The 20,146-nt window shown below is 35.4% G+C and overlaps 2 protein-coding genes across 2 annotated transcripts in view; one reads left to right on the plus strand and one right to left on the minus strand.

Annotated features, from left to right (window-relative positions):
* Nucleotides 1-1,480: 1,480 nt before the first annotated feature.
* PPAT (phosphoribosyl pyrophosphate amidotransferase) overlaps nt 1,481-20,146 on the minus strand; it is a 34,271-nt gene continuing 15,605 nt past the window's right edge. Inside the window, exons 2-11 of the mRNA XM_045531678.1 lie at nt 14,123-14,189; nt 12,381-12,587; nt 10,052-10,164; nt 9,803-9,948; nt 9,212-9,284; nt 8,182-8,333; nt 7,640-7,767; nt 6,014-6,235; nt 4,732-4,852; nt 1,481-3,638 (exon numbers count right to left, since the gene is read on the minus strand). Of these exons, the coding sequence (XP_045387634.1) occupies nt 3,442-3,638; nt 4,732-4,852; nt 6,014-6,235; nt 7,640-7,767; nt 8,182-8,333; nt 9,212-9,284; nt 9,803-9,948; nt 10,052-10,164; nt 12,381-12,587; nt 14,123-14,189 (1,426 nt within the window). The 3' untranslated portion in view covers nt 1,481-3,441. The remainder of the gene's footprint in view (nt 3,639-4,731; nt 4,853-6,013; nt 6,236-7,639; nt 7,768-8,181; nt 8,334-9,211; nt 9,285-9,802; nt 9,949-10,051; nt 10,165-12,380; nt 12,588-14,122; nt 14,190-20,146) is intronic.
* The window catches only part of PAICS (phosphoribosylaminoimidazole carboxylase and phosphoribosylaminoimidazolesuccinocarboxamide synthase), a 33,362-nt gene continuing 29,472 nt past the window's right edge, over nt 16,257-20,146 (plus strand). The window contains exon 1 of the mRNA XM_045531679.1: nt 16,257-16,638. Within this exon, the coding sequence (XP_045387635.1) occupies nt 16,257-16,638 (382 nt within the window). The remainder of the gene's footprint in view (nt 16,639-20,146) is intronic.

A 20,146-nucleotide genomic window follows, 5' to 3' on the forward strand; every position in this document is an offset into this window, starting at 1 on the left:
GACTCTTCTTTTAAAAAATGATATTTATTTGGGGGTAGCATTGCAATGGGAATACAGTGGGCATATCCAGGGAGGTAAAGGAAGACAAGGGGTTTTAAAGGAAAACTGAGGAGGATTACATATTGTTTTGAAACAATTATCTTTGGCTACATCAATAACAAGGTGAGCCAGATGTGGTGCACACCTGTAGTCCCTGCTACTGAGGAGGCTGAAGCAGGAGGGTTGCTTGAGCCCAGGAGTTTGAGGTTGCACCGGGCTATGCTGACACCACTGAGCTCTAGCCCAGGCAACAGCTGAGACGCTGTTTCAAAAAAAAAAAAAAAAAAAAAAAAAAACACACGTGGGCAGTTCTCCTTACAGGAGTTGACTAGGTTCTACTTAAGAACCCAAAGAAAGAAGGCATTAATGACTTAATTGATGCCATAGGCAAGATTTTGAGAGGCAATATACATTCAATATGATTGAATGTATTCTCTACCTGTCAGAACAGATTTTGATAGATGCCAGGGCAAGAAAACAAAAGATATTTAAGATCGGAACACTAACAAATAGTGTGAACTAATTCTTTAAAACAGACATTAATGACAAGAAAAGCTTTAAACGTGGCTGACCTGGAGAGCAGAGCTGAAAACCAGTGACCTCTTGTTCTCTAACTTTTAAAGTATATGCATTTATTATGTTGATGTTTTGCTATGAGGTGGGACCCTGGAATCTTTAATTATTTAAAACACACTATTTTTAGAGCAGTTTTAGGTTCATAGTAAAATTGAGAAGGTGTAGAGATTTCTCATATGCTTCCTGCCCTCACATATACATAGCCTTCCTCATTATCAACATCCCTTACCAGAGTGGTACATTTGTTACAACTGATGAACCTACACTGACACATCATTATCACCCAAACCCATAGGGTTCACTCCCGGTGTTGCACAGGTATGGACAAATGTATAACGTGTACCTACATTTTAGTATTACACACAGTGTAGTTTCACTACCCTAAGAATCTTCTGTGCTCCACCTATTAATCCTTCCTTCCCAGCTAACCTTTGGCTATGACTTATCTTTTTACTGTCTCCCTTGTTTTGCCTTTTCCAGAATGTCACATAGTTGGAATCATATAGTATGTGGCATTTTCAGAAGGCTTTCTTTCACTTAGTAATATGCATTTAAGTTTTCTGCATGTCATTTCATGGCTTGATAGCTCAATTCTTTTTAGCACTGAATAATATTTCATTATCTGTATGTACTACAGTGTATTTATTCTTTTACCTATTTGTGTACTTAGGATTGCATTTCTAATTACTTTATTTGTCCCTCCTACTCAATCAGCAGTTTTGCCAGGTTCATAAGAGATGGCCTATTTATTGAAATGCCTGGATCAGAGAAATAAGATCTGATTAGCTGGTGCCAAGTATGGAGCCTGGAAGTTGTCTTCATGCACTAACTAAAAAAGCCACCATTAAAAAAAAGCACACACATATTTAAACACACTTACTACATATATTTGTCACCCAGACATCACAAAGAAGTCACAAAAAAGGTTTAGTTCACAATATAGATCGTGTGAAAACACATTTTTCATCTTCTCTGTAGTTTACAACACTCTACTTATATAAATTTAAAGTAGTTAAACAACATTTGAGATTAAATTGTTAAAAAATTGTAATTGAATTCAGACTGCATAAAATTGTGAAAATAAAAGGCCATGATGGAGAAATATTAAGCAATTTGTAAAATTACCAAACTGTCACAGTATTATTTTTCTTTACAAAAGCATCTCAATAAAACAAATAAGAACTATGGAAAACACAAAAGTAAAATCAGAGATTTTGGTTTAGTACTTTCCCTGAGTCTCTGGTTTTTAAAAATCAAATGTCAGTAAGGCCAGTTCAAAATGGACCCACAGGTCTTGCCTCCTCCATGCTGCCATAGGGAATACCTTTAAGATAAGAGGTGATAATGCTGAAGTGGTCCCAGGGCTGTATTCAAATGTCACTCTGCCTGTGTCATTGCCACAGGGTTATCTGACCTAGACCCCCAGCCGCCCATGGGCTTACAGAGCTGTCAAGATTTTATCTTGGCCTGCCATAATATAATATAGGAGGCTATATACCAAATGAAGACAAACAATTTCAGTTATTAATAAATATTAATTTTGAAATGGATTTGGACACTATATACATCAAATTGTGGTAACAAAACACGGAAACAATCACTTTTATGTTTTAAAAATCTTACACAAACGGGTTGGGGGCAACTCATCTTAAACGTCTAAATCTTGGATGTTACAAGAAAAAAATTCTTTAGATCCTAATAACACAAAGTAGAAAAAAGTGATTATCAGCTGATGCTTGGATATGGGCATTCTAATTCTAAAAAAGTAGTTGTTGCCTTGATCCTTAAATAAAATTGGCCCCTACTGTGTTTCTCCTTGATCACTTCATTGCAAGAATATGTATGTGTATATGCATATACTTGCAAGTGATCAAGCACTTTATTTAAAAAAGCATATGATAATCAAATTAAGAATAAAGGTTTATTTGAATGTAAAAATTTGGTTTGTATTTCAAATGTACTAGGTGGCTTCCTGAGCTCATACTATTAGGGCACTAAGTATTATGGATCACACTTTCTAGTCAAATGAAGGAGAAACTTTTCCACAGATTTTTACAACCATTCTTGAGGTATATCTCAAGCTCAAGGACAGATGGCAAAGATCCACCAAACTATGTCTCCCTCCATCATAATGAAATCATAACTGCAAATTAATCTCAAAAAGGTTAACAATCATTAGCTTTTCAAAAGCTAATAATCATGTACTATCTTAAAATTTGGGAGTGAAATGATGGCTCTAACCACCAAAGTATGAAATTTATTCACATTCCAATTAGTTATTTAATAATAAAAGTACCCCACTGCAGAGGTGGGGAAACTGAGGCACAAAAGATCTTTTTTATATAGATAGTAAGTTTTGTTTAAGGTTAGACAGTGAAGCCAATGTCATAACTACAGCCAGAACTGTAAAGGCTAGACACCTACAGTGTATAATGGATTCAAACTTCACACGAAATGTTATATTTAACTCACTTGTCCTGTTTGCATCAAGCCTCCTATCTTAGGTCTAACCTCTTGCAAACCCTTTAAAGCAAGGGCCTGGCAAATGTCACTTACCACCTGCCTTTTCTGATCAGGTACAAAATGCTAGCCAATGCTTGTGTAAAAAAAGAATACCACATGTTGTTGTATTATATACAATTAGCAAGGTTCAATTATAGCACTTTGGTACCCTTTTCAAAAAAAATCTTAAAACGTGTAAAGGTATAACATAAGCATGTGGCATTTTATATTGTACCAACAGAGCAACAGTAAACAGATAAGGTGTAACCACTGTAACTTCTTAACCAACTTTGTATCTTGAAATGATACATCTGCCCCTACCAGCTACCATTCCAATTCTACAGGGTATTTTCCAGTGAGACAAGCTGTACAATGACCGTTCTTTTCAAAATATTCCAGACCATTTCCATTTTCTTGAATCATAATATCTTGCCTTTCCACCTTCTGTTTTTTAAATTTTATCCCTTCTTGTACAGATGAAACCAATCCTTCTACTGACAGATACACAACGCTGTTTGCTCCTATGGGGAAAAGAGAGAAAAATAAAAAGATCATGAGAGTTTCTTCAGAAAGGAAGAAATGCTTCAACAGAGAATGTTTACAAACAGAATAATTTAAGCCAGGATAAAAATTTCTCCTTTATTCTTTCTTTAAAAAAGAAAGAAAAGAAAGAAAATCAGTAAAACTCAAGGCCTTTATTTTTAAAATTATAAATTGGAATTTAGAGTATAACATAATTCAAAACAGCAGAGGCTTCAAGTCCAGAAAGGATTTAGAAGGGTTCAGGAGTAATTTTTTTGATTTTGAAATCAGGAAGATCTGGGTTCAAATTTAAGCTTAAGGTTGCTTACTCTTTGCTAAGACTATTTTTGCATCTGTAAGATGGGGGAAACATTGCTGAAATTGTATAGTTTTTGTGATATTATTATGATAATATAGGTAATACATGCAGCAGGGTGATATTCAAAATATTTAACCAGTAAGGCACAGGAATGACCAATTTAAAGAAATGCCAGCCATGAACAACTGGTGTGGAGGTACCAAAGCACAATGGTTGCATTTCATGTGATAGTTACACAATTTATACATCACCTGATTTTTAAGGGAAGATGTCTCACTGGGGATAAACTAGATCTCTAAGTCTCTTTACCTCATTATTAAAGATAAACCTACAAAAGGCTTTTACTTTTTGATTTGTATCTATATCCAAATTATTCTATCAGAATCTGTGGTAAAACTGTTTTTGACAAATATAAAGGACATGAGAAACCAAGAAAGGGGATGGTGGGGGGTGGATATGGGATTAAAAATTGCTTATTGGGTACAATGAACACTATTCTGGTGACACACCAACAGTTCTGACTTAAGCATTATATTAATACAAGGTATTCATGTAACAAAAACACTTGTACCCCCTTAATCAATATTTTGAAATAAAAACAAAACAAAACAAAAAAACCCAAAACCTGTTTTTGTTTTTCTTGGGATCTGACTTTGGGAGGCTTTAACTGGTATGCTTGTACAAATTCTCTCTACCTGGAAACCCTTTCTTCCTGACAAGCTTTGGATTTCCTCTGTTAACAAACAAATGTTTACAGAAATTTTAATAGTTACCTAGATATTCTGCAAGATGATCAAATTCTGGTTTATTGGCAATAAGCTCTTCTTTTGTGGGAATGTTTATTCCCATGAAGCATGGATATCTAATTGGTGGTGAGGCTACTCGAATGTGTACCTTGGAAAGAAATCATTTCATATAGTCTTTGTAAGAATAAGTAGGCAAAATTCTCTTTCATTGAGTAAATGCAACATAAAATTGTTTTACAGAGTATTTAGTCACAACGTATTGATAATAAATATAGAATTTGTTTCATTGAATAATAAACGAAAAAGAATCCTAGAAAATCATATGGTAAATATAGAACTGTAGTGTTCAGTCAAAACTACTCATAGAATTAATTCATGACCAAGGAATCATACTTAGGGCAGCCCTGCTCCAGACTGCAGTGGGTCCTGGACAAGAAGTTGAACATGTCAGCCATTTGTAAAGGATTCTTTCTCCAGAGCTGCTGCTTTATTCTGTCACTTATTAATAAGGAATTTTCTTTCTCCAGATATCCTACTTCTCATTTAATGAGTTTATATTCATAGCACTACTTTTGTTTTCTCTTGTAATACCTGAATGGTTCTTTTGCCTACCTCTTATTTCACCATTTTAAAAAGAAAAGTACAATTTACCGGGATGTAACAAAAACCTTACTATTACAGCAGAGCTATTTTTGTCTACTATTATTTTCTGCCTTTTGTCAGGTACATTTCCTTGACTATAATTGGTGTTCACATTTACTTTTTAAACTTCCTTTATAGAAACGATTTCCCCACATTATGCAGTCTTCATAATTACAGCTTTTAATGGCTGCATCACATTTCATCACACTGAATAGACCAATTTACTAAACTATTCTCCTACAGGTAGATATTTAAGCCTTTGTTCTTTGTTTTTATCTATTCTTTTTCATTACTGTAATAGATGTTGAATTTATTTTTTCCTTTGTGTGTTACATAATTTTCATCCTAACCAGTCATTAAAAAATGCTGGAAAATCATAATCACAACTGTCTTTGAAACTTTCTAAATTGTAGATGTTTTAAGTTTGTACATTAAGCTTTTTAATCTGTGAAGGATTAAATTTAGTATATAGTGTGTATATAGCATAAGAGTGGCTATTACATGTTCTCCAAGTTCCTACACAGTTATCCCTAAACCAACCTGATATGAAAAATGTTAATTTATTATATTGAACTATCCATTTTGATTCACCATACTAGACTATTTTTTAAGTCAGTATCACATTGTTAATTATTGATGCTTTAGGATATGTTTTAACATTAGTTACCTCTTTTGCACCAGATTCTTTGAGCAATTTTATTATAGGTGAGATGGTATTGCCTCTCACAATTGAATCATCTATAAGGACAATTCTTTTGTCTTTAAAGTTGTCTGACAATACTCCAAATTTTTTTGCAACACCAAGTTGTCTTAACCTCATGTTTGGCTGAATGAAGGTTCTTCCTACGTATCGGTTTTTACACAGCACCTCCACATACGGAAGTCCACACTGGTGAAGAAATAAAAAGGACAATGAACAGCAGTACACAGAATACCTAGGCTCCTATTTTCTCTAGATTGGGTTGCCACTATAATATGTAATACTTCAAAATGTGGTTGTTATTGTCAATGCTACATCATCAGACTACAATTTTCCTTCACAATTTAAACTGTGGGGAGGGAAAAAGGCAAAAAGAAAAACCACTAAAAGTAATATACTTGGTGGGAAAACCAATTCATTTTGCTAGAATTTGTAACATGTCTTTCTTAAACAAATATTATTCCTCTATCTTGAAAGAGAACACTAAGCATATGAAGACATGACAAAGAATAAATCATTGTCAGAAAATTTCACATATTTAAAAATTGTTGGCACAAGAATTAAAACCAGTAGGCTATGGAGATACTTTTTTGGGACAGGAGGTAATTCATCCATTTCTCAAGGTAGCCTTCTCTAAAATGTAGGCATATTATTTCCTTCAGTAGCTAATAAACGAAACTATCCAAGGTAGTGAATATCGGGTATTATACCCCAGGATCACTACAGTTATACAACCTACCTAATCATGAAAAATAAAATTTAGCATAGTTCTAGGAACATTAAACTAAATGAACATAAACAGCTTATTATCTATACTCAGTAGGGAGCAAATACACCAGTGACTTATGAGAATACTTCAAGAAGTAGATCTTAATAAGAAATATTAAGCACTAAATTCTATATATAGCTGACCCTTGAACAACATGGGTTTGAATTACATGGGTCCTTATAGGTGGATTTTCTTCTGCCTCTGCCACCCCTAAGACAGCAAGACCAACCCCTCTTCCACCTCCTTCTCAGCCTACTCCACGTGAAGACAACTAGGATGAAGAACATTATGATGATCCTCTTTCACTTAATGAATAGTAAAGATATTTTCTCTACCTTATGATTTCCTTAATTTTTTCCTCTAGCTTACTTCATTGTAAGAATACAGTATATAATATATATTACATACCAAATATGTGTTAATTGACTTTTATATTACCAGTAAGGCTTCCAGTCAACAGTAGGCTATTTAGTAGTTTAAGTTTTGGGAGAGTCAAAAGTTATATGCAGATTTGAGTTGGGGGCAGGGTGGTCAGCGCTCCTAACCCCTGCCTATTCAAGGGCCAACTTTATATTGATGATGTTATCTTTTTAAAAAGATGGGGCCAATCTAGTCTTTGGGTGAACCTTTTTGTGATCTTCACTAAAACAGTGCCATTGAATAAAAAGGCTAGAAAATGAATATTGCTTGTAAAGGAACTAACATTAAGCCCCAAATCTTCCTTCCTCTTTACAATAAGTTGATGAATTTCTCTTAATAGACAGGGTTTTCTTATTCCACAGCTAGCAGAGCAATTTATTGCATGTTAATTAAGAGAAAAATACCTTTGCTGCATAACCAAGAGCAGCAGGTGTGGCAGATTCCGGAACAGTGCTAACCAAATCTGCATCCACAGGCGCTTCAATCGCCAGCTGCTGGCCACAACGGTACCTTACTGTATAAACCATTTGGTCTGGTATGTTTGGAAAAGGAAACAGATTATTTTTACTTAGCATAATATAATATTGCTGTTCTAAAAAACTAGTGCTAGAACTCTACAGACTGAGTATAAAAAGAAAAGCGATATATACGAAAATATTAAAGTGGAAATACACAAATTGGGGGATTTAACTATGAGGTTTTTAAAAAATTTGACATTAATATAGATCTGAAAATCATAATCCTTACTCCTAAAAGAAAAACAAAATCCAAGAGTTGAAAGGAAAGGAAAGGAAAAATAGTGATCTTGTGGGCTTACTCCTGTATCTACAACATGTAACTATGTGTCTTCAAAGAGCCAAGTAAGCCTTTGGGCCAAGAACTGCCATGTTTCAATGAGATAACTAAGAAATTTATATGAATAGTCAAAGAAAAAAAGTTTGCATACCTTCAAACATACTATCTGGTCTTGCAAAATAAACATATTCAAAGATACAAAAAGCCACTGGGTTTCCTTCAGACCTTGATACAATATCAAGAGTTCGAACATTATGTCTGGATATTGCCACAATTTCTCCAGGCAAGACTTCACGGTAGTATCTTGGGAAATAAAGAAAGAAGACTTTTAATAAACTAGTCCTTAAAGCTGATGATAACATCAATTATAAAGCACCCAAAAAGTCCCCTCCCTTATAACAGAAAAAATGGGTTTATTTAATACAAAATCTGGAGATGGCTTAAAAAAAAAAGTAATATACCTTAAGCAGTAATTTCTGTCTTTTTGCTACTACTAAGTTCTAATTTGGAATTGAAAAAATAAGGCCCCTAAGTTTTATGGAGTTTTGAAGGAATAAAGGCTAAAGAAAAAATTTTTATCCTGGCTTAAGTTTCCTATTGTAATTATTTCTTGTTAAAGAAGTTCTTCCTTTCTAAAATAAATCTTGTGATATTTTGAAAGAAGGATGCCAGTTTCAGGATTAGAAGATATTACTAGAACATTAAAGTTAAACTCACTGCAACTGCTGAGCACAATGTACATTAAGAAAATGCAATTATAGGACAGGCATGGTGGCTCATGCCTGTAATCCTAGCACTTTGGGAAGCCGAGGTGGGAGGATTGCTTGAGCACAGGAGTTTAAGACCAAGCTGGAAATACAATGAGACCCTGTCTCTACAAAAAAATTAAAGAATTAGCCTGGTGTGATGGCTGGCGCCTGTAGTTCCAGCTACTCTGGGAAACTGAGCCAGGAGAATTGCTTGAGCCCGGGAGCTGGAGGCTGCTGCAGTGAGCTGTGATCACGACACTGCACTCCAGCCTAGGTGACAGAGCGAGACCCCATCTCAAAAAAAAAGGGAAGAAAATGCATTTATAACTATTTTCTTGCAGACATGAGAAAGAAAACTTTGACATAAATATCAAAAGAAAAATTTTTTATCAGTGTGGGAAAAGGTAATGTACCAAATGAGGTAAAACTTACCTTGCACCAATAGATAAGAAGCTACAAGATTCTGAAGATACCACCCATCCTTCTGTTTCTAATGTTTTTTTCTCTGTAAATCACAAGATAATCAATTCAGTTAATGGAGTAAAAAAATGTTAAAAAGAGGCTATTTGAACAAAACAGTTAAATACCAAATAAATAATAAACAAACCTCACAGAATAGCCATTTCTATGACTTTAAGAGGCCTATGGGTCCTCACTTGAAAATAAATGATTCTCCAAAATTCCTTCTAACATTATGATTTTATGAATTGAATAAGACATTTTGGTAAGTCAAAAAGAAAATCACTAAATCATACTACAGAAATGAAAGGCTAGGCAAAAGATATGAGTAAGCAATTCAGACAGGAAAAAAGAGGAATGTCCATTAAACACATTAAAAATGACTCATCCTCAGAAGTACTCAATGAAATGTACTTTAAAAACTAAGAATATCACTTTTTTCTTTTTTACCTATCCCCTTCTCACCCACAAGCTTCATATACCTCAAGATTTTAGGGCTTGCCAGCAGTAGGACAACAACTTTGAAAAATATTATAAAATTATATGCCTTCTGAAGTTCATTACCTTTCTCATTTATATCAGATACTGGAATAAGACGACCAATGCACAGAGGACGATTTCCATAAGGATCTCGTACTGCATAAATAACATCTCTGTGCATTATAAGCAGGGAGTATGCTGTGGGTGCCTCCTTCATTAAGTTTTTAATCCTGGAATTAATTAAATAATTGAATGAATAACTTCAGTTACAAACACATGCAAGACAAAGTTCTCATTACCAGAGCTTCAAGTTTAATCCAGTTTTACAATTACCTTGCTACCCAGTCTGGAGTGTCATCCTGCTCCTGTGGAGGGGTATATGCTAGTAACTGGGTAATCATTTCACTATCAGAACTTGTTGACAGACCAACACCATGTCGCAGAAGCTATATAGAAAAAATAAAAGTTTAATCATCAGAGGGAAAAGTTCCAGCCCACCCCTCAATCAATAGCCCACCATAATGGAAAGAAATCAGGTATTCTGTGAATGCTCAGTTATGAAAAATCCTGTATCCCACTGGTGGTATGTGTGTACTAATAACAGAGAGCCACCACTGGAGGCAACGGGAAATCTCTGAAGGTTTTCAAGTGGGAAAAAAAGGTGCTTTGGTAGATATATTGAAAAGCTTTTGAAGACTAAATTTGAAGGCATGTAGACCTGCAGTGGGGGGAGGGAGCATGAAGATTTGGTTTGTGGTTCTGATTTTTCTCTACCCTCAACATTCTTGACAAATATGACATATTCCCATAAGAGTGGTACACTCCAGTGATGACTTTCAAGGTGGGATTGTTGGTGGTGGCTACCCATCCTTGCTGATCATTACTGATGGAAGAAAAGAATCAACTATATTGAACAATTACATAAAGATGTAATAAATACTGCCTGTGTATACTCTGTGACAATTACAAAGTTGTGAGCAGGACTGACCAGGACAAGGGTAGCCCCATGGACATGCACAGAATGAGTTTAAATGGACATTACAGAACATTTTCAGTAGGCAGCTAAATGTGTAGTGATGAAGTTTAATATCTGAGTATGGGGTTATGTCTGGAAACAATGAGCTAGTGGTTATCTCTACGTGATGAAGTTTTTAGTAATTTTACTTCATATTTATACTTTTGTGATTTCCTGAATTTTTTAAATGAACCTTACAGTTTTTCATTTGGGTACAGAAAAGCACCTAATCATCACTATAACAGCCTAAGAAGAAGGCAGGGCAAAGCTCTGGGAAATGCCTGAAGTTAAAACTGAAAATAGAAAAACAATGAGTGATACACAAGCATGGGTTCTAGATATTTTTGACCCACCAGTTCATCATTATTCAACTTCTATAACTGTTCATCATATGTGAAATGCCTGGCTCCAGAATGCTAAAAAGATAATGGTGAGAGAGAGAGAGAGAGAGAGAGAGAGAGAGAGGGGGGGGAGAGGGAGAGGGAGAGGGAGAGGGAGAGGGAGAGGGAGAGAGAGAGAGAGAGAGAGAGAGAGAGAGAGAGAGAGAGAGAGAGAGAGTGTGTGTGTGTGTGTGTGTGTGTGTGTGTGTGTGTGTGTGTGTGTGTGTGTGTGTGTGTGTGTGTGTAACCATCCTATTACTAAATATCACCTGGTGGGGGTGGGGGTAGAGGGGATAAAAAAATAAAAATAAGTAAATAAATATCACCTGGTTCTGAGGTTACCAAATCCAGATTATTGTAATCTAATAAACTGAAGAAACTCCGTATTAATTAATGAATGTCATGAATGGATAAAAAAGAAGCTACCAGGAATATAGACACCAAGTAGGAAAAAAAAAAAGGATGAAATGATGAAGGCATACGCACAAATTTGACACCACTGGTACAGAAAGCTCCAAATAACATTCTGTAAATAAAGTGTATAGGCAAACACTTTGTCCCTTCTCTTAGACTCTGTTTTAGTTTCTTGTAATTGTTTCCAATTCATCTTTTCTCATATTTGTCATCTTCAAGTTTATATTCCATTTTCTTCTTATGCTTTTGTGATATTGTGATATATAAGAAATATGGATGTTGGTTTTCCTCCTGCTCTTTCCTGGCAGACAGCTACTAAAACTTTTGGAAATGCCAAAATGGTAAGTATCTTTTTGTATGCTAATGAGATGAGTAGTGACTAGAAGCTTCTGGACAGTATCACGATGGGGGCTGGTTGCCAGGGGAACCGACCCGGTGATTAGAGGGTCGGAACTTTCAGCTTCTCCCCTGGACCTCTGGGGAAAGGAGAAGGGCTAAGGCTGAGTTGATCACTCCCAATGGCCAATGATTTGAGCAGTTGTGCTACTACTTAATGAAGCAACCACAAATCAACTTTCCCAAATCTCTACTCAAAGCACTGCATTCGAAAGGTGAGCATTTTAAAATGCAGATTCTTACCCCTACCCCTAACTCTGAGGGGACAGCTTATAATCTGGAATTATAACAAGTACTCTAGGTAATTCTGATGCAATTGTTTGTTGCAATTAGGTGACAGGTAGCAACAATGAGAGATTATGAAGAAAATAAAGAAAATGCCCTTTACCAAGATCCTTAACTTTGACTCATTAACTGATTCCCGTCATTAAAAAAAGGCCTTAAAAAAAAAACTTACCTTTTTCCTTAATTGAGCAGCATTTACCAATTCGCCATTATGTGCCACAGCTATTTTCCCATGAAGTGTTTCAACAACAAAGGGCTGACAATTTTCTAATTCACATTTTCCTGTAGTGGCGTACCTCGTGTGTCCAATTCCAAGATTTGAAACGTATAATTTCTTCAAATTGTCTCCAGTAAAAACGTGATTTACAAGACCCATTCCCTTCAGAAGTCAAAGTAAAAATGCATCTTAGGAAAAAACAGAGACTATTACTGCTAGTGAGTATTAAAAGCCCCTCTGCTCAGATAACCCAAATTAGATAATGCAGTTCACTTATCTGTGCTTTGTAGTTGTAATCTTTTTTTTTTTTTGGGACAGAGTCTCGCTTTGTTACCCGGGCTTGTTACCCAGGCTAGAATGAGTGCCGTGGCGTCAGCCTAGCTCACAGCAACCTCAAACTTCTGGGCTTCAGCGATCCTACTACCTCAGCCTCCCGGGTAGCTGGGACTACAGGCATGCGCCACCATGCCCGGCTAATTTTTTCTATATATATTTTAGTTGGCCAGATAATTTCTTTCTATTTTTTTTAGTAGAGACGGGGTCTCGCTCTTGCTCAGGCTGGTCTCAAACTCCTGACCTTGAGCGATCCACCCGCCTCGGCCTCCCAGAGTACTAGGATTACAGGCGTGAGCCACCCCACCCGGCCCTATAGTTGTAATCTTAAAAAACAAAAACAAAAAAACTTAACCTGATTGTAAGACCTGTAAAGCACTTACTTTAAAAAAAATTGTATGAGGGTGAAATTCACAAAACATAAAATTAACAATTTTAAAGTGAACAATTTAGTGAAATTTAGCACACTCACAACTGCACCTGTACTTCATAAGATATTTTCCTTTTTATTCCTTTCTTTAGAGATAGAGTCTTGCTCTGTTGCCCAGGACAGAGTACAGTAGCATCATCACAGCTCACTGCAACCTCAAACTTTTGGGCTCAAGTGATTCTCCTGCCTCAGCCTCCCAAGTAGCTGGGACTACAGGCTTGCACCACCACACCTGGCTAATTTTTAAAAAACTTTTTGTAGAGACCAGGTCTTGCTATGTTGACCAGGCTGGTCACAAGATACTTTTCATTAAAACATTTAATAACATGTACTGAGCAATAAAATTTGTCAAATATAAACTAAAACTTGAACTTTAACATACTGACTACCACACTAGAAAAAAAAATTTTTTTCCTCAAGGCCACGGTGTTTTATTATGAAAACAGAATAAAAACTTCGAAAACAAAACAATCGTTTCTAATTCCATGAAAAATTTTTTGTTTTTCATTGTTTTCTGTGTGAGTTATATGTAACTTGAAAAATAGTTCACACGGCTCCCAAGCTAAAGAGATGTGTGAGTTACATATGCTTCAAGAAGCCCCAGGCTCAAAATTAGAGTTAAACACAACTCACATGGCAGTTAAAAAAAAAAAAAAATCAAAGCATCTTAAAGTATTTAAAGAAATGACCTCCTATTTGAGTGAGTCAATCTTAGGCAGCAAACTATCACTGAGAAAGAAATATGTTTAATTTGACAAATGTTAGAATATAAAATTGGAAATGGCTCATCCAAAAAATGTTACTTCTAATTGCAAATTATTTATTTATTTAGACCCCTCCCCTCATCTGGCTATTGTTCTTTTTTAAGAATTTATTTCATTTTATTTAGCTATCGTTATCTTCATCATTGACATTTCTTAATGTTCAAATTTACCTTGTGCGTTTTGAATGTTGGCACTGAATTCCCATCACTGGTCACAATACCAGCACTCTCTTGACCCCTGTGAATATGAAAACATATCAACTGTTAAATCTGCCCAATTGATATGCTTCTTAAAGAACTTTATCAAGCATACTTTTCTCAACAAGCATCCGTGAACCAGCCAAACACATTAAATGCTGCTAGTATTAGCACCACTTCTGATGATGAAGATGGTGACAACTAACAATGGCAGCAGATGCTATTGTCACAAGATGATATTGTCATCTAATTCTAACTAATATGCCAGGTACTGTCTCAAGCATTTTCCATGAATGATTTAATTTGGTTTTCACAGCAATCCTGTGAAGTAGGTACTATGATTATCATGCCCATTTTACACATAAACACACTAAAGCAATGGAAAGGAAACTAAGTAACTTGCTCAATGTCACAGAGATAGCTGGTGATACAGCCAGGATTAGAACCCTGACAACCTGACCGGAATTTGTGCTTCTAACCTCCATACTATGGCCTCTAAATAAGGTTTCAACAGGATGAATATTGTTAAAGTTGATTATCCGAATTGGGTCATTATTGTTACATCCAACAGAGTTGTGGGGTCAGGGGAAAAAAGCAATCATCACATAAAACATTTCTCTAGAAATATAATTCTCTGCAAATCCAATGGCTGAAACTGCCTTTTGTAACCTGAAACCAGTTTTATCTATAGCTGTTGAGATAACTTGCTGCAACTCTAGGACTAATTTTGCCTGCCACTGTTGCCCACCAATTGGAGCTTGTCTGCTCTCCAAAGCTTTACTGGTATCAATGAACTTTCTCTCAGAACCTCACGTTGTTCTTTTATAAAACCCCCAACCTTCTCTTTTTTCTTCAGACCAAAGATCACCAGTCTGCATGTAGGCCTCAAATTGCAATTCTTTCTTCCTGAATAAAATGTTAGAGATTTATCTCTACATTTTTATTTTTTTACTTCGACAGTATGTAGATATACATAAAAATCTCCAAATATAATAGGAGGGAAAATGCTTATTTGTGGGTACTGAAACTTTAAGCATTTCATTGTTATTGTTGTTTTTCTGAATTTTCTAAATTTTCTCCAACAAGTATCACTTTCATTATAAATGCTGCTTATAAAAACCCTCTGCTGACGAGGTACCCTTTCCCACGTCTGTGTCTTATTTCCTGCATTAGTATTTTAAAGTGATGATACACAGACAAAAGCCAAAACCTAGACTGGAGCCAGAGCATAGTAAAGCTTACAGAATCTGCACCACTGTGCAGTATAGAGTCTGATAAAATAAAGGTTCCAACTGCTCAATAATTTTTAATAGTTCTGAACAAGTGCTACAAAGATTAGATGTTTATGGACAAATTTTTGTTCCAAAGAATATTTATCAGGGTAGAAATAAAAAGTAAACCTCTTCTATGTGTGTATGTAGACTTATAATTGTTAATATATTGATTTATTTGGTACAAAAGAATCTTTTTCAAAATTATATATTGTAATTGTTTAGGTAATTTATTAATGGGAAAAACAACATTAAATACATTTCCAAAGTAAAAATCTAAAAAAACCTGAAGTGATTCTATTGAATATATTAAATACTATGCTGAAAATAGATGTGCATAATACTATACAGTTTATGAGACTAAATAAATCGTGATTTAGGATTCTTTTATTTAGTGCAATGCTGTGATCTTTAATTAACTGATGCCAGAAGACTAGGTGATTCACATCAGAGAAAAAATATGTTAACATTAGCTATAAACCTCAGGGCAAAAAAAGAACCTCTGTCAACTATTTTTAAAAATCAACAATCATTTGGTAAAACAGTACATTATGTAAGAAAAGAAATACAAAAAAGTGGTTTTCTTTTCCTATTGCGCTAATGGTAATTTTTCCTTAAAGCTGGGACGAATAAGGTTAGGAATCATTTAGGTCCAGGCTTCTTTAACGAACAAAGCCTGCTTATTTGGCAGTTTCTCAAGTTACTCCCTCAGGCAGCTTGAACCAGTTAAGCAGATCCTTTCAGCTCTTCAGAGCTTATAGACAACCAGCCATCTGGTTTCCTAGGAAACAAAACCTTGGCTAAAAACAGTGAATCATTTCCAGGTCACTTTCAACATGGAGAGTGGAGCAGGAAAGCACTGGACTGAGGAGGAGGTTAAAGCTTTGCTAAGTGTCTGGGCAGAAAAAAATATACGAAAACAACTTTATGGAACCCTGAGAAATAAAGGAATATTTATTTACATTGCTAAAAGGCTGCAATCATTAGGAGTACACAGAGATTGGAAACAGTGCCGTGCAAAGTATAAAAATCTTAAATATGAATATAGAACAGTTAAATATGCCCACAATTCTGGAGACAGCTCTAAAACTATGAAGTTCTTTCATGATTTGGATGCAATCCTGCAGTATGAACCTGCTACACAATTTACAGAGGAAGATGCAAACAGCAGGTACCTGGCAATGCTGAGCCCAAGTACAGCCCCAGAGATCACTGAAGGTAAAAAGAAAAAGTACTATTTCTTGTTTTTCTTTGTTTTACAGTTTTACAAACTATAAGAGTACAGGACTTCTGAGTCCATATGATAAGTATAGCCTGAAATATCAAGGTTGAGAAAAAACAATTTGTTATGCTATTTTACAGGAGGTAAGAATTAATTTTTTTAAAAAGAGGTTAAATACAGCCACTCTTTAACTCTGTAAAATACAGAAAAGGCACATTAAAATGGCATTAACTGGGGGGGGGGGGAGGGCAAGAGCAATATATGTAACTTAAACATTTGTACCCCCATAATATGCTGAAATAAAAAAATAATAAAATAAAATGGCATTAACTGCTAGTTCCAACTGCATATCTGGTTAAGTTTCTGAAATATAGATTAGATTAAAAAATAGTTTAGGTTTTAATTTTGTAAGAGTGGCAAAAAAGGGGGAAAATATTAAAAAACACCGCTCAACTGGTGTTTTCCCATAGCTCCAACAAGACAGAACTTTCTCCTCTATTTTAATGTTCCCATTTTCCTAAATATATAAATAAAAGCACAAAAATACTAAGAACTGATAAACACTATTTCATTATTTGTTTGGAAGAACAGCTCCATTTTAACAATGAAGTAAAAAAAAGACAGATTTAATAGATTAAATGATTTGAAATTAACTAATTTAGGTATTAAAATGACGTTCTTGGCCTGCAGGGTTATTAAGCCCAACACTATTTCTTAATACACAGAATTTGCTCATGGTGGAAGCCGCAAGCACCACTAGGCAAAGAGGGGAAAAATCAATGGTAGTAATGAGATTCTTCCCATAGTCAAAGTCTTATAGATGCTATTTTTAAGAACAAATTATTCAAGTCAAATATCTGTAACAAAACACTGAGCTACCCACATTTAGTGATGTGAAACCTCGAAAAGGAGGGAACCATGAATAAATCGAAAACCCAAGAAAATAGTAAATAGTAGAACAAAGGTACCAATGTGGAAGAGGATTAAGAGGATGTAAATTATAATTGGTTAACTTGAGTTAGCTGATTTTCATGTTTACAGCTCTAAATATCATGTGGTTAAAAAAAAAATGACCCCACTTACAAACATCCTTTGCATTTCTGATACTACACCAAATTATGAGAAACCTACGCAGTTACTACCATGTTAAACAGCAATTACATTGTTTTATTCAGTTAATCACCCTAGGCTCTTCATTATTTAAATGCTTTAAATATTGATTAATAAATAAGTAAACCACTCAGCTTCTGAAAGTCCCCGATTTTAACCACAGGTTGGTCTAATGAAGATGTGAGTGCCAATTTCTCGACTTCTTAAAGGGATCTTCTAGTGTAGGCCCATGGCTCCAAACTCCTTAGCATCACTCATAAGCAGAGGGCCTATATTTACAACTTAACCATGTATATTTAAGGTACCTCAAACCTCCAATTCTAAAATCAAACCCTTTTCCCTCATCAAAATTGATCCTCCTACAAATTGCTTCCACTTTAATATCAGTACATTTCCAGTCACCTATATAGACATGTTTGAGATATCCTTGACTTGTGGTCAGTCATTGTCTTTAAAAAATCTACTAACATGTTTCATAAAATGTTGTTTCTGCTCCACTCAAGTTACCACCATCTAGAACTTCATCTCTCACATGGAATATTAATATATCCTCTTTACTGGTCTCCCTAGTTTTCAGCCTCTTCTCATACACTTTCCACAATTCTATTAATAGTTGTGCTTTACATTTTTTATTGTAAAATTACAAGCATATTAATGTTTTGTTTGCATTAAAAATAATCTTTAAAGTACATCCAGGATTAATAAATTAAGATTAAATGTTACAGTTAATAGTTCTATAATATTTAACTAAGTGCATATGCCAGAGTTTGTCTTTGCCCCCCTCATACAAATGATACTGCAATTGATAACTTTTGTCCATTTTTAACATTATTACTTTAGGATAGAAATTTCATTACTGAGTCACAGGGTAGGGTATGATTACTTTGAAATATATTTCTAAAATAATTGCTTTCCAAAAGAATCACTAGCAACATATGGGAGTGTCTCTTTTATAGAACTCCTGTCATGCAAGATGATGGGGTGGGGTCGGGAAGGAGAGACTTAACAAATAAGTAACGGTTTATGCTAACTTAAGAAACAGTGGTCTATAATGATGTATACAAGTGATAACTTTTTATTTTGCCTTTGTTTAATTACTAGTGATGTGGAAATTTTTCTATATATTACTTTTACAAACAGACTGTCAACTGAGGCCTTAGAAATTTGCATGACTTCTCTTGCCTTACAATTTTGGCTGATTTTGAGCTACAAAGCCCAAAAATTTTTTAAAGTAATCAGTTTGTTTTCAAGGCCTAGGAAGCCCTCCTTTCTCCAGGTTTGAGTCATTTATAATGTCTTCTGGTTTTTCTATGGCGGAACCAGCAGAGTTTTTATTGGTGTACGGTAAACTGAAGAAGGGAAGAAAATGAAAGTGCCTGTTGGGATCAACCTCATTCAAGTGGTAAGAACAGAGAGGATCTGGTCCCCTCTGTTAGGCAGCAGGTAGCCAGAGCCATGGCAAAGGACCCAAATATACTTCTAACGACTAACTCTAAGAGCCTTCATGCTCTGCTGTGACCATCCTCAACCTCACAAAGCCTTTGACCTACTGCTGCCAAACCACATTCCTTCAGTAGCCAAGTTTCCACTCTATTTCTGTCCTCTTACCATATACAAATGCATCAGGAGTAATAATTTAAGAGTTTCAGTTTAAAATCTCTAGGGTCTCGGGGCCTCTGCCTATGGTTTTAGGATTCATGGTATGGAAAGACCAACTTAAGAAAAAATTTCCATGTGAGGCTGGGAAGAGAGCTTTCCCTTTTCACTCCCAACTGTATGTCTGCTCTAGGCCCTTTTCTGTGGGTACAAAACAAGGCCCTAAACCAGATGAGCGAATAGGAAACCCTACCTTTCCTTACTCGCTCATAGTCAAGCTCAGGAGTTACGATAAATGACCTGGGCATCTCAATATCTTCCCCATGCTTCTCTAAAGAGAATTCTTATGTAATTCCAGATTGTTATTGTCCATATTTCCAATGAAATCTAAAACATCCCCTAACTGCAGTTTAGCCTCAAGTAATTATAAAACCTGATTAGATGGGGTCTCGCTATTGCTCAGGTTGGTCTCGAACTCCTGACCTCAAGTAATCCTCCCGCCTCAGCCTCCCAGAGTGCTACCTGCCTTGGCTTCCCAGAGTGCTATGATTATAGGCGTGAACCACTGTGCCAGGCCTCAACAATGCTATTTATGTTACTCAGTAAAACAGAATTGGAAAAACATTAGAAATGATGATTAATAAGATGAATAAATCTTTAACTCAAAAATTACGAAGACCAATCAAAATGTACTTAATTACCTCTTAATTAGCCTGCAACTTCATTGTAATAATGACTCTTCAACTTCACGTGCCAACTGAATTATAAATTCTACATGTTGGGTTCCTTTAAAAGATA

The sequence above is a fragment of the Lemur catta genome, chromosome 19 (assembly GCF_020740605.2).
Source record: "Lemur catta isolate mLemCat1 chromosome 19, mLemCat1.pri, whole genome shotgun sequence".
Taxonomy (NCBI): domain Eukaryota; kingdom Metazoa; phylum Chordata; class Mammalia; order Primates; family Lemuridae; genus Lemur; species Lemur catta.